Source organism: Megalops cyprinoides, chromosome 23, assembly GCF_013368585.1.
Source record: "Megalops cyprinoides isolate fMegCyp1 chromosome 23, fMegCyp1.pri, whole genome shotgun sequence".
Taxonomy (NCBI): Eukaryota; Metazoa; Chordata; class Actinopteri; order Elopiformes; family Megalopidae; genus Megalops; species Megalops cyprinoides.
Genome location: NC_050605.1, coordinates 24,079,659 through 24,093,423, shown reverse-complemented (window position 1 = coordinate 24,093,423; position 13,765 = coordinate 24,079,659). Strand labels below are relative to the sequence as shown.

Below are 13,765 nucleotides of genomic sequence, written 5' to 3'. Positions count from 1 at the left end.
TGAGCAACATTGTAGATGTTGATGTTGCAGCTGTAAATCTGTGGACTCTCGCACGTGTTTACCACAATCTAAGAGAACTTGCTTACTCCCAGGAGTCTACACGGTGTTTTTACTCTGTTAAATATTTGCTAAACAGACACTCGAGTACTAGGGTGAACTGATATAGATTACTTTTGTACACATTGTCCATTCTATGGTCTGTTGCGTTTTTCCAGGAACTTCAGCGAAGTATTTCCATGGCGGCAGTATAGCATAGTGGTTGTTGGCTTGATTCCCCGCTGGGGCACTGCTGCTGTACCCCTGGGCAAGGTACTTAACCCAAAATTGCCTCCGTAAATGTTCATAAACGGCGGTATAGTTGTATAAATAGATATATCTGTAACCTTTGCAAGTCGTTCTAGATATGAGCGTCTGCGCCATGATAATGTAGTGGCAAGGGGCACGTTTCATCAGCTGCCCGCTATAACAGGATTGGGTGTGCGGAATTTTACGATCAGCTGAGGATCCTGTACCGCCTTTAGGTGACTGAATTCACTAATTAAACTATATCACGGGCGATATCGGAGTGTGCGTTCTGCGCACTCTCGGTGCAGTGCTGCTCAGGGGTATCCTCCCGCAACCCCCGAAGCCATTAAGGATGGGTAAACCCATAACACACATGTGTTTACGTAGACGTGGCACAGCAGGGACATGTTGTTAAGTTCCAGTGGGTAGGCTATAGAGGACGAACGTCAGCATTATTACTATTTTTGATGGTTGTTATATGAAAAATAAAAATACTCTACACTTCACAGTCGGCTACACTAGATGGCACCAGTTCCCTTGTTATAGGTGAATCGCTAACACGCCCACTTTCGAGGTCATGCCGCTAAATATGGCGGCGCCCATAGCGCGGGGGTGGCGACCCGTTTGGATACGGGGTTCAGTACTGAAAAAGAAGTATCAGTGTTTTTGCAGTAAAGTGAAATTCCTCTCCACTGTCAGCGGTGGAAGTGGGCTCCTGTCAGCTCTTAACAAACGAGGGATTTTAAAGGACGCGTTCCCGGATTCTGCCGTCCAAGTGCAGCTTCCGCAGCTTCTGCAGTCCGGTCCGCAGACGGTGTACTGCGGCTTCGACCCCACCGCTGACAGCCTGCATGCGGGGAATCTGGTCGCTATCATCGGGTTGCTGCACTTCCGAAGCGCCGGCCACAATGTCATCGCGGTCATCGGGGGAGCCACTGCCCAGATCGGGGACCCGAGCGGAAAAACAAAGGAACGGGAACAGCTCTCCGAAGAGGCCGTGGAGGAGAACACGAGGGGCATCAGAGAGAGCCTGCAGCGAGTTTTTGCCAACCACGAACTGTATTTCTCCAGTGGTAGCCAAAAGCTGGGGACGATGACGGTCCTGAACAATGCCAGCTGGTACCACAGGTGGAATGTGGTTTCGTTTCTGTCCGACGTGGGCAGGCACTTTCGGATGGGCACGATGTTAAGTAGACACAGCGTGCAGTCCCGGCTGCGGAGCGCCGACGGCATGAGCATGACCGAGTTCTCCTACCAGCTCTTCCAGGCCTACGACTTCTACCATCTCAACCAGCACTACGACTGCAAGATCCAGCTGGGAGGAACAGACCAGCTCGGCAACCTGATGTCCGGTCACGATTATATCCACAAGTAAAGTTCTCTGTTTTTGAGCTGACACATGATGCATGCTAGTTCAGCGTTAAGTTACGTGGCGCCTATGTAATTGGACATGGCAGACACTATTGTAGAGCGTATGAGGAATTATTTAGTTATTTCTGTGCATTTCTGTTGTGTTGACCCTCTGATGAATCTTGCTGGATTTGACGGGAGAGAATATGGTAACCTGTGATCATTCCGGCTGGGCCGGTCTGATACTGCATTCAGTACAGGAGTAAAAAGAGTTGCCGAGTTGAATAAACCGTTCACGTAAGCAAGTAGCAAATACAACTTGGAAGCTTTGGTATCATCTCTGAACCCCTGCTTCTCCGGCTTCTTGACCTTTGACATCATCAAAAACAGAAACAGCAAAAAGCATGGTCATGATAACATTGACAACAGTCATTGACAACAGTCAAATGCGGCAGATCTACTTAGATTTCAGTTAGTGTGTGGTTTGACGTTTTACGTTGCTATTATCTGTAGAATAACTACATTAGATCATTTCCAAGCTCATTTTGCACATGAAATAGAATGACCAGCTAGCCAGGCTAACAATGATTGCAACTAGGTTACTACTAAAAGAGATTATTTATTAATTGTAAAAAATCTGATTACTGTCATGAGCATCAAAAACAATTTGCAAACGACCTTCATTTTGCAGTTGTGGGCACTTGTGACGAATTAAAATGGCGAGAACTCACTACTCACTCAGGCACTACAGAATCAGAGAGAATTGTAAGGGAACGGTCAGTGTTTTGGCTTCACGTGCTTATCTTGGTTGCTCATGCTTTGCTTTTGTATCTGCGTGTGAAAGAGTGACAGGACAGGAGGTGTTCGGGCTCACCGTGCCTCTGGTGACCAGTACCGCTGGAGACAAGCTGGGAAAGACCGCTGGGAACGCCGTGTGGCTTAACCGGGACAAAACCTCCCCCTTTGAGCTGTACCAGTATTTCCTCAGACAGCCTGACGCCAGCGTAGAAAGGCAAGTGTTCTCCCTCTCTCTGAGACACACAGTCCTGACCAGACCGCAGATGGCCAGTGAGGTCATTAAATAGCCATGCAAGTTAATGTGTCTGTGCTCTAGTTAATGTAGACCATAGCACATATACATATCAACTGAAAAGTTTACGGTGTTAATTACAGTATGTTAAGAATCTCAGGTAATGTGTTACATGGTGTCTGTGTTTATATCATTGACTTATTGGACACTGTACATTAAATTGGCATTTAGCTGTACAAACGGAAGACTCTGCACCCCTTTGAAACAAACCATTTTCATGAAAGAGAGAAGAGCGTGAGTGCTGTCAGTAGGCCGGTGCTCAGAGGCACTGTGCCTCTCAGGTAGTCCTGTGCCTGTTCTGGAGAAATGTCTGTCCCCCTGCTGCAGGTACCTGAAGATGTTCACCTTCCTGCCGTTGGAGGAGGTGGAGAAGGTGATGGACCAGCAGAGGCAGGACCCGGGGAAGCGGCCGGCGCAGAAGCGGCTGGCAGCGGAGGTCACCAAGCTCATCCACGGCAGGGAGGGCCTGGAGAGTGCCAAGAGGCAAGTGGCTCCTTCCTGTGCTCCTCTTCTCCTTTCTGCAGCCCTGTGTGGGAGTCGGTGTGTGTAAACCAGCCTCGTCTCAGCACCCTGAAACCCTCCCATACACTGACACAGCCAACAGCTGCAGCTGAACGTACTTTGTTGAATCTTTAATAATTACAAATAAAAGTGGCCATGCATTAAAATTAGCAGAAAAGCTTGTCATTTAACTGTGTACCAGGGAGAGGTCGGGTCAGCTTTTGTTCACGTCGTAACTGTGCTTTGACCAGGGGAGCCCAGACAGGGCACACTACAGTAGGGTGGGTGCTCATTGGAGGATAAGCGCCACTCTGCTGACGTCATCCCAGTGACTCGCAGGCACCTGACGAATCACAGGGTGCCTTCGAGCAGTGAGACGAGGACACCCAGTTTTTTTCCCGCTGCCCTGGGGTCCTGACCAGGGCACTGCCATCCGAGCAGCTCTTTCCCTGTCCTGCTTGGGAGCTCCAGCATGAATGGCATGTGAATCCTCACAGGTGCGCTGTGCTCACCTGCTTTCCCCCTCTGCCGTGTGGGTGTGCAGGTGCACCAGCGCTCTGTACCACGGCAGCCTGCAGGCGCTGGAGACGATGAGCGACGAGGAGCTGCAGGAGCTCTTCCGGGAGGCTCCCTTCAGCGAGAGGCTGCTGGAGCCGGGCATCACTGTTCTGGAGGCCTGCCGGATGGCCAACGCCATCCCCGAGGGGGCCAGAGGGTGGGGCCATGCGCATCTCTCTGATGTCCTTCACTTCCTCTCTCTCTCTCATTCACACTTCCTCTCGCTCAAACACAAATGCTCCTCTGACATGCTGAGGCAAAGATCTTGCAGTCACACAGTATTTTCTCAGTCCAGTTTCCTGGGTTACGTCTCCACATATTGCTTCCACGATATTGTCATGTATTGTGTGGTCTTTGTAGAAGATTTGTTTTGTGTTCCTCCTGCTGCCCTTTCCATGGCTGGTACATCTCTGAGTTTCTTGCACATGGGCAGTAGGTGACCATGGGTCAGCCCTCTGATCAAAGGCCTGCTGTTTAGGACCAGCCTTTTGACTCTGTTGGTGCTGCTACTGTTTCATCAGAGGCACAACACATGACCATGAAACCTTATTGCTTATGACCTTCAAAGTGTGTGTGTGGGTCAGTTGTGCAGGTAATCACCAGTCTGTCTGCTGCTGTACAGGTACCACATGGTGACGGAGGGCGGGGTTTCGATAAACCACAGCAGGGCAGACAACCCCGAGCAGGTGCTGATCCCAGGCCAGCACATCCTCGCCAACGGCCTGACCCTTCTGCGAGTGGGCAAGAAGAACTTCTACATTCTTAAGTGGCTGAACTTGTGACATCACAGCAAGCTGCACGAGAACTGCTCATCCACCCTGCTCCTGCCAGGCGTCCTGGACCCTTCTGACCCTGAGGCATGCAGGGAAAAAAGGTCACTTGGCGGAGTCAAGCTCCAGCAGCTTCAGAGAGAAATTCCTTATCATGTGGATTTTATTTTGCGTCAGACGCAGGCGTTTTCACAGAATGACCTAAATGGATGTAGTGTGTGTTTTGTGATGTCATTAAATGAAACCTCTGGTTAAACATTGTGCCATACTGCAGTTTGGATTCTGCTTGGGACGCAGGTGGAGGGATGATGAGGTAAGTTTGTTTTCAGCTTTAACGTTGCCGTCCTGAACCGACAAATTACAGAAGACTACAGCATGTGACACCTTTGTCAAAATCACCTGACTAACCTGAACTCAGTATTTGACAGAGATCATGCAATATAGATTTTGTGCTACCTTTGTCCCTGGTGGGACGCATAACAGGCATCTCTGTGTGTTCATGGTCTGTAGTATGTATGTAGCATATATACATGTGCCTGCATATGTCTGCATGTAGTCCAAGATTTTACCACTAGAGGTCAGTGACTTTCTTTACAATGGCTGAGAAATATTCAATACTACAGAATTTAGCCACGCGTAATATCACGCAATACACCACAGGAGTTGCAACAGTCTTGCGAGTGGCCAATTCTGCAATGAATAGGAGATGACAAAAACATAATTCAGCTTGATTGAAAAATACAGTTTATGCTTTCACCCACTGTGTATTAAGTGGCAATATGGGTGTGAGATTGGATGATTTTGTGTGAACATGCTATTTCATTCCTGGAGCTCCCTTTGAGGGGGACAAAAACACTGAGAAGTCTCTCTGAAAATGTGCATTTTTAAAACGTAACTCTGACTGTTGACAAATGTCTGGGCCACGTCCCAAACTTATTTGATGTTCACTCACTTACGAGCCTTGGTACTGACCCTTTGTCAGAAGCAGAAGTGAAATGGGTACCATTATGAAGAGTGTCTAAGCCTGTAAGACAGCAAGTGAAAGAAGTCCCTGCTCTACCTCCCTCTGCAAAACAGCTCGCCAGCGCGAGAAAGAGCTCACCTCCAGTATCGCAGAAGCTGCTGACAGCTGAGATCAGTGAAGGAACTTCCATTAAGTCTGTGGCAGGCTGGATGCAGCCAGTCAGCAGTCACAGAGGAGTCTGTTTACGAATGGATGTGCTGTAACAATGTATGTCATTTTTTTATAGCAGTTTAACTTTTATAATAAATTCAACACTTCTGGAATGGTTGATCTATGTGTAAGTATAATAGGAAAATATATCATTTAGTACACATATACATATATACAACCTACAGCCATAGTCATACTATACAGTTATTTATGCTATAGCTAGTTACAAATAGGCAACACACAAGCCAAAGCTGTAGGCATCCATGCCTGTGCTTAAGAGGCTTCCTAACTGTCAGAATGTCAGAATACAGGGGCAGGCAAAATCATCCTGAAGCAGATGCTTTCAGCTCCCACTCTCGGTCTCTCACCCAATGGAATGAAAGCATCCCTCCAGGACCACACACGAATCCAAGGTGTAGTGCATGACAGTGCACATTATAGACAAAACGCAACCCCTCATTGCCTCCAACGTGTAGAATAAGACATTTTGTAATACCTGTACTTTTTGTAAATTACAAATTACTTTCAGTGTTTTGTGAGAGTACAAAAGACTTTAGTATATGAATTTTACACCTTATTTATGTTGTTTTTTTCAGTGTCAAAGGCCTATCATTAATTTACAGAATTTTTTGAAAAATTGACATTTTCCACTTATCTATGCAAGTAAAACCTCATTGAAATTGGCCTACTTTAAAAATCAGCAGGTTTGTCTCTTACAAATTCATGTGAGAAGTTAATTTATGACCTCACTTCTCTACCGATGCACTTCTTCAGCTCAGACAACGTGGAAAAAAACTGGGAAATAATGACACAATTCATACAGGAGTGAACAAAAATCCCGAGCCATAACTGTAATCATTCTATGTGTTTGCCACAGTGTGGCTGCAAATGATAACACTATCAACAACCTCCTTATTGTGCAGCTCTCAGAAAGGCAAAGCTACAGAGATTAGCGCCAGTATACTGCGGCAAAATAAATGATAACATTAACTTTTCTCCGAATTACCTCATCTTTCATATCACACCATACTTTAACTTTGTGACCTCCTGAAATAAGGATTTTGAACAGTAGAGAGAGAGATAAAAAAAGTGTCATCCTCTTGAAGGACTCCTGGCAAGCAGCAACAGAGTGTGTACCGTGAGGAAGTATTACGCACTGCACACGATTTACAGCCAACTGTGACGGAAGCTGCCTCAGCCTCGGAAACAAAGGTAATTCCAGATTGAGGATATGTCCAGCTACATTTAATGACTTTTGTGTGTATTTTTCAGTCATTACACAAAGTTTATTACAAAGTCACTTACAGTAATGTTTACTGTAAGTGACTTTGTAATAGGAAAAAGGAATCAGGGTTCAAATTATGGGGAGTGATTGGGGATCTGACCCCCCTAATTAAGACTTGGACCCCCCCAAAAGAGGTAAAAACAACAGTTGGGGGGGGGGGTTACGGGGGTCGAAACATCTATTCTACCTGTAGTAGTAAATATTACAAAGTATGGTCCACTTTAGGGGTATTACAATCGTATTACAAGATTCCTCCAGGCATGAACATGGGAAATATATTGTAATATTTACAATTACAAGTAAGAAGGATATATAAACATTTCGACCCCCCCCCCCCCCCCCCCCCCCGGGGGGGGTCCAACTCTTAATTAGGGGGGTCAGACCCCCCCGTAATTCGAACCCGGAAAGGAATGATTGTCCTGGCAAGAATTCGTCCGAACAGAAATTACTTGTGTGAGAGAAAAAGTAGGGCCCACCTGAGACTGCCATTGTATCAAATGGCCACAAATAAAATTTAAATTAAAGACATGTACCTAGCGGACAAATGTAGGGATTAAATCATGTACTGTTAATTTCATCGACAGATACCGTGAGGCACTCCACTTGCAAACGTCCTTGGTGACAGTGCTCAACATAATCGCAGTTAAAGTGTTTTCTTTCTTCCCAGCTCTTAACCTTTGGCCTTTTACTTTTTTCCTACAGACGAAAAAAATCAAATATCACTCACTGGTCGATATGTAGTTACAACTTTAAAACAAGACAATAGGTGGCGTTAAATTCCTTCCCACAAATCTGCAGTGCATGATAAGCATTTTATCGCTAATGGTTTGAGCTGGTACAGGGGTTGCAGCGTAGTTTACAGTAAATGTTTTCTGCTTCAGAACTTTACCCCCACGGCGATACGGGCTTGGTCTTTTTTGTAATTGTCCAGTCGTCTTTATTTAATGTCAGCGCTTGAGTTCTGCGTTTGATTTCAGCCGTAATGTCGTTTTTTTTCGTTACGGTGGCGCTTGCTGCTGCATTCTGCACCTTGTTTACGCCTCAGTTTCTCATCGGCAAGCGACTCGCTTTCACAGAAACAGCACTGCGACCATGGCGAGGTCACCGCGACACAGCCCTTGTGAAATAAGTCACATAGCCTGTATAAAGGTGGACAGCCGCCCAGAAAAGTCACGGACATGGCTTAATGGTATCATAATCGTACATTAAGGGCTACGCATAAGGCATCAAATAACGCAAACATGAGAAGTTTGAAGCGTTTCTTTTTAAAATATGGTCTGTCCATTTGAATCGTTCCACTATCTCTAATTATAATGCCTTAGGTTACTTTGCAATAAACATATGTTTTGTTTTCTCTTTTTTTCAACGGACAGAAAGTTAAAACAGAATCTTCATGCGTATTCTCTGACTCCGGTAACTCGGACTGAATCTGCGTGCAGCTTGTGCGCTTTAAACGCCGCTGGGCCCCTTAAGAGAAGTGGGCGGTGCCGTTTTCTTTAACCAATGAGTGTCCTCCTCCGTTTAAGTAGCTTTGGCTGTCAATCATTTTTTCTCGGTCAACCTCCCTTCAATCGCCATATTGGGTAAAGGCTTGTCTGTTTTTTTCTTCTCTCTTACTACAAGACGAAATTGACAGGAGTGGCTTTTGCAAGTGCACTTTGTTTTGATGATCTGCGAAGATTAGTTTAGCTCACATTGGCGTAGTGGTTGTTAACGTTTTACTGTTACAACTGAGTTTTGTGCATGGCATGCCTGCGTTTGCGTTGATCGCAGAATTTTTTCGCCTGTTTTGGATTGCGATAAGTAAGGGGGAGATACTTGTTTAAATAGGTTGTTTGGTTCTTCTTTCACACGAGGAAAATGTCAAATGTTCGTCTCTCAAATGGGAGCCCGACTTCGGAAAGGATGGATGGCAGGCTGTCGGATCACCCGAAGTCCTCAGCCCGCAGATCCCTTTTTGGGTCGGTGGATCACGAAGAGTTAAAGAAGGATTTAAAGGGACAATTAGAAGGGATGGAAGACGCATCCTCTGCAAAATGGAATTTTGATTTTGCGAATAACAAGCCGCTGTCGAATGGCCGATTCGAGTGGCAGGTCGTGGATAGCAAAGATTTACCAGAGTTTTACAACAGACCACATCGAGCTCCGAAGAACTTACGCCTTTCTGGAAATAACAATGTGGATCTTAATGGGAATCGTAATTGTCTGAGAGTGACTCCATGTCAAGAGAGCCCAGGAGAAAGAAAACTGAGAACCGAGCAGAAAACTGAGAAGTCAGAAGATCCAATGGATTACAAAGACCAATGCAGCGGACAGAGGAAAAGACCAGCCAGTCATGGTAGATTATCCATTTTAAATTTAACGTCGCGGATCAATGGAGTCTTTGAATGCAAAATATAAATTTGTATTCGAATGAATCTTGCGGTCGTACGGTAGTTTAAACCTAACTAAAGCATCAGGCCTGTTTAAGATTCAGTGAATACCTTGTAGATATTCTGGTATTTTATTTTCCCGGTTTACATTGGTACGTAGCTGCCGTGGCTTTTGCTCTTAGCAGAATGCAGCGAGCATTAAGCGTAGTGAAGACGCAATCCAAAACTCTTTTCAGATGTTTGCAGCAACAGCGAGTAAATGTCGGGAGAGTGTGCAAGCGTGTTTATTTTTTATTTATTTTTTTTTTTATCAAATGCACCTATTTTCATGTTGCCTGCATAATTTATCATGGGCTAATACTTAGCTTTACCCAACTGGCTACTGAGCTAACTAAAATATTTCCTTTTCTGTCCCAGACTCGTTGGATGAAGTCACTTGTGGCACCGTTTTGGCTCATTCTGTAGAAGATACACCCGTGAAACCCAGTCCCAAGTCACAGACGTAAACGTTATAAAGGTAAGCTCTCGCCGTTATCCGGAGTCATCGATGTCTTGCTAAGATGGTCTTCAGTACATGTTGGATCAGGACATGTCTATACGTGCAGCGAAAGCTTCGTTTAGTTCTGTCAAGGTGTCACGGAAAGCAGACGTGTGCCCGAGGCTAACTACAGCTGCGACCCTCTTCTGTTGCTACAGCTCTGCTGACTATTCTTATTTAGCTGCTAGTTCATTTAAATATGTGTTAAAGTCACAGAAATCCGGTGCCACGCAGCGGACTCTCGTGCCGTCTCTGGGTCCGGAATGTTTTACTCTGGACGGCGCGAGACGGGATGCGCCCGTTGACCAAAATAATTGTGTTTTTTGGAATGCCCACTAAAAACTGTACCGGTGCGAATCATAGCTCCATGCTTCGATCCCGCATGACTGTCAAAGTACTGGCAAACTCTGTAAGTTTTATGAAGTGTTGGTTTTTCCCTGAACTATGAGACGTAAACATAGTAAGTGGTTGGTGTATATATGCACGTAACCTCGGCTGTTTAAGCAGCCATCTGTACGGCATTTATGCGTTTGAAATGCAGAACAAGCTTGTCTTCGTTAAAATTTGCGCGATTATTCCCTGACGACCATTAAAAGCGCAGTTGCACAGTGAAATAATGGCTACGTAAACTAGCGTAATATTGTCAGCAGAGATAGAAAAAAAAGGCTGAATTGACATGCAGGACTTTGCAGTGCCACCACTACGCCGAGATTGAGTTTCTGCGCCGTAAACAAGCGTCCCCTGCTGAACAGCGCTATAGTAACACGTCAGCAGCTCGCTCGTGCTCTCAGAGCGCTGCAGATGTCAGTGTGATTTAAAATTGTATGTCATGAAATGTAGATGTGCATTTCATGCTTCAATTCTGAATTTATTTACGTAAGCGGGTCTGCCTTAATGTACATCCACGAGAAGTAAATGTGTTTGACTGTATTGCTAAAAGTAATTTTTTTTTCATACATTTTTTAAAAATTAAATCCGTAAATATAAACATACTGTTCATAAAAGGCATTATTCAACAACTAATGGCACTTAAAATGGAAATAAATCAATAATCACAAAGTTTAAGAGGTGTTACTAATTCATAGTTGGTATATTATTCTGATGTCCTAAGGCAGCTCCTGTCACAAGTATTACTTCAAGTTGCTTAACCCCATAATTAACAATTCAGCCGAGGAGACAAAGGAATATTTCCTGTGCATGAAGTTTCTCAGAATTTTTACTTATTGACTTGTGTCCTACAGATCTGAAGATGTAATTCCCGCTTTTCATCGAATACTTCAGTGGTTGATGAAGTAAAGAGGAACTACATTTAAAGAAAATTGAAAATACATATCGTCTCTCCCGAGGACGGGGATGCTGTACAAGCACTGAATATAAACACTAAAGTTGTGGCACTCAATAAAAGGTAACTGCCTCTAAAGCAGTCAATGTAGCAGTGTGCAATTAGGTTTTTTCCTTTTTTGCTCATTTTTGTACTACCTGTGTACATAGTTTCTCTTCATATGTAGCACATAAAAATTAAGATACAAATTTCCTTTATATAAAACGGTGTGAATTTGATTTGACTTGAAGAATTGCATAGTTTTCTAAATGTTTCCAAAATGCTGTCATTTTTGAAGGTGGTGTTTTTTTTGTTTGTTTTTTTTGGGCGGGGGGTTGGGGGGGTCTTTTTATATGAAAAAAAAATACTTGGAAATGTGCTAATCAGGGTTTGAAATGTTCCCAATCATTAGATCTTCACTTTTTTTCATTTTGGCTCTTTACTGCACCTAAGTGAAGTGCTGTACATTTTTTCAAAAGTAGTTCATAAGTTAAGGTCATTGAAAGGTTTGATTTCTCTTGGGACCTTGGGACCTAAGATACTAAACATGCCCCAAGAAAATGGCTGTTCAGAATTTGATCCTGCAGTGATGAGCAATGGCAGTGATTATGTTTGATCTCTCACTCTGCCCTTTTGTGTGGGGAGAAAGTTTATAATTACTGTAAAATTAATTCTGCCAAAGTTTCTGTTCCAAGTTTTGTGTTCACTTGATTAGAACAGTAGATGTTACCTTTGGGGGCGGGGGCAGTTTGAAGTATTCAGGAGTTTAATAATTGAAGTTGAAGCATAAGGTCAAATTTTACAGCTCAGTATTACTACAACAGCCACTGACTAAATGCACCGAAGTGTCTTATTTGCTTTATTTATACTTTTTTTTTGTAAATTTATATATATCTTTTTATTTTAAGTGATATGTCCTACTGATCCAGTAAATTGTAACATCAAAATTGTATTGTTTAAGGTTATTGTGTATTTCCCCACAGTTCAGCTGGTAAAATATTTAATGCAGTGCAATGTGATAAAAATTGGTTGAAGATAACATTCTTCTGCCTTTGACCATAATTCTGCATGTTCTTTAAGAAATGTATGAATCCAGCACTGTCATGCCCAGAAAAGGAGTTCTCCATATTTCAAAAAGGAAGTTACACTGCCTGTGTATTTTGTGTAAAACTCTGAAGTGTACCTATGTACATAACTTTGTAAAAACACTGAGAAATTATACTAACTTATTTATGTCAAGCTTTTTTTATTTAGAAAAAATGGGTTTTGTTTATTGTTATCCAAAGTGGCATTTGTGCATTTTTTTTGTAAGCGCTTTTTTGTAGTTTCTCATCTTTTTTTTCCTTTAAAATCATATAAGGTTGCAAACTGAGCCTGATAAAATATTTGACATATTTGCATTTTGTAATGTTTGTTCAAAAATGTTTCAGTTAATAAAAAAAAATGAAACCAAATAATCAATATCAGACTTCTGTTTGCATCACTGATATCTCCAGATATATTTGTTTCAAAATGGTTAATGAATATTTCATGGTGCACAGTTAACATGCATTAATATTTATAACGATAACTCATTTATAGATGTTTTGCTGTTTAGCATGATCCAGACATGCTTGTGTACCAATTTCTGTGACCCTGTGTGTCACTCCAGCACAGCCACAAAAAGCAGGAGGCCTGAGTAGCTGATAAAGAATACCAAAGGGATACCTCAACAAGTATCTGCTGTGAAATACCATCATATGCAGTGCTTTCAGAGAAGTGGATGATCTTAAGTGCCATCTTTTCATTTTTTTTTGTCATGCCTTTATAAATGTCTGCCAAAAACCGCATCCATACAGCACTGTCTGCAACATTGGGACGCTCTGTCCTGTAGAGTTTTCAGTCTCGGGACCTTTACCAGCACACAATCCCATATAGACCCTTTTTAACTGAGCAATTTACTCCACAGTGTCAGCACAACCTGCACAGTCCTATGTGTGCACGTCCCAAAAGTACCACAGCTGAGATGTGTAATTGCTCACTAAGCCTGGTTACTAATTCATGTAGTCACGTTCTGTAGCTGGAGATCCCAATGGTTCAGACTTTCTGTACCCTGGAAATATCACTGTTTGAGCACTAGAACTCAGGGACCACTTAGAACTGAGGCCATCATGTGAGAACTCACTTATAACATTAAAATCAGAACGTCAGATTGCACAAAAATACAGTCTACTGATATTAGCACTCAGTATGGCATGCATAAGGGAGCATTTATGTGGTATAAAATATAGTATATTTAGCTATATATTTACAAACCGGCTAAAGTCTAATTATAAAATAGGTGAATGTTGAAGATCTCAGGAAAGTCATCTGGCATTTTGCTGTCTGGTCTTTACAAATACATGTGACACTCAGCATTTCAACTGATGCATTTCATTGATTCAGGCTCCAAAACAGCATGAAATGACATATAAACGACACCGCAATATTACGGCACACGTGTGTACAACTAGTTCGTAGGACCCATGATGATATCAGCATC

At 43.3% G+C, this 13,765-nt stretch overlaps 2 protein-coding genes across 2 annotated transcripts; both read left to right on the top strand.

Annotated features, from left to right (window-relative positions):
* Positions 1-412: 412 nt before the first annotated feature.
* yars2 (tyrosyl-tRNA synthetase 2, mitochondrial) lies at positions 413-4,729 on the top strand. The gene is made up of 5 exons (XM_036518059.1): positions 413-1,656; positions 2,480-2,647; positions 3,053-3,208; positions 3,771-3,941; positions 4,407-4,729. The coding sequence occupies exons 1-5, from the start codon at positions 863-865 to the stop codon at positions 4,564-4,566; spliced, it is 1,449 nt and encodes a 482-aa protein (XP_036373952.1). The 5' UTR covers positions 413-862; the 3' UTR covers positions 4,567-4,729.
* Positions 4,730-8,580: 3,851 nt separating this feature from the next.
* Positions 8,581-12,519, top strand: LOC118770310 (cyclin-dependent kinase inhibitor 1B-like). The gene is made up of 3 exons (XM_036517910.1): positions 8,581-9,351; positions 9,803-9,902; positions 11,165-12,519. Exons 1-2 carry the CDS (start codon positions 8,874-8,876, stop codon positions 9,889-9,891), a joined length of 567 nt encoding a protein of 188 aa, XP_036373803.1. The 5' UTR covers positions 8,581-8,873; the 3' UTR covers positions 9,892-9,902; positions 11,165-12,519.
* The last annotated feature ends 1,246 nt before the right edge of the window (positions 12,520-13,765 follow it).

Coding starts and splice junctions, on each gene's coding strand:
- yars2 (XM_036518059.1), top strand. CDS start 863: ATGCCGCTAAATATGGCGGCGCCCATAGCGCGGGGGTGGCGACCCGTT. Junction 2,648..3,052: donor CCTGACGCCAGCGTAGAAAG/GCAAGTGTTCTC, acceptor CCCCTGCTGCAG/GTACCTGAAGATGTTCACCT. Junction 3,209..3,770: donor GGCCTGGAGAGTGCCAAGAG/GCAAGTGGCTCC, acceptor GTGGGTGTGCAG/GTGCACCAGCGCTCTGTACC.
- LOC118770310 (XM_036517910.1), top strand. CDS start 8,874: ATGTCAAATGTTCGTCTCTCAAATGGGAGCCCGACTTCGGAAAGGATG. Junction 9,352..9,802: donor GAAAAGACCAGCCAGTCATG/GTAGATTATCCA, acceptor TTTCTGTCCCAG/ACTCGTTGGATGAAGTCACT.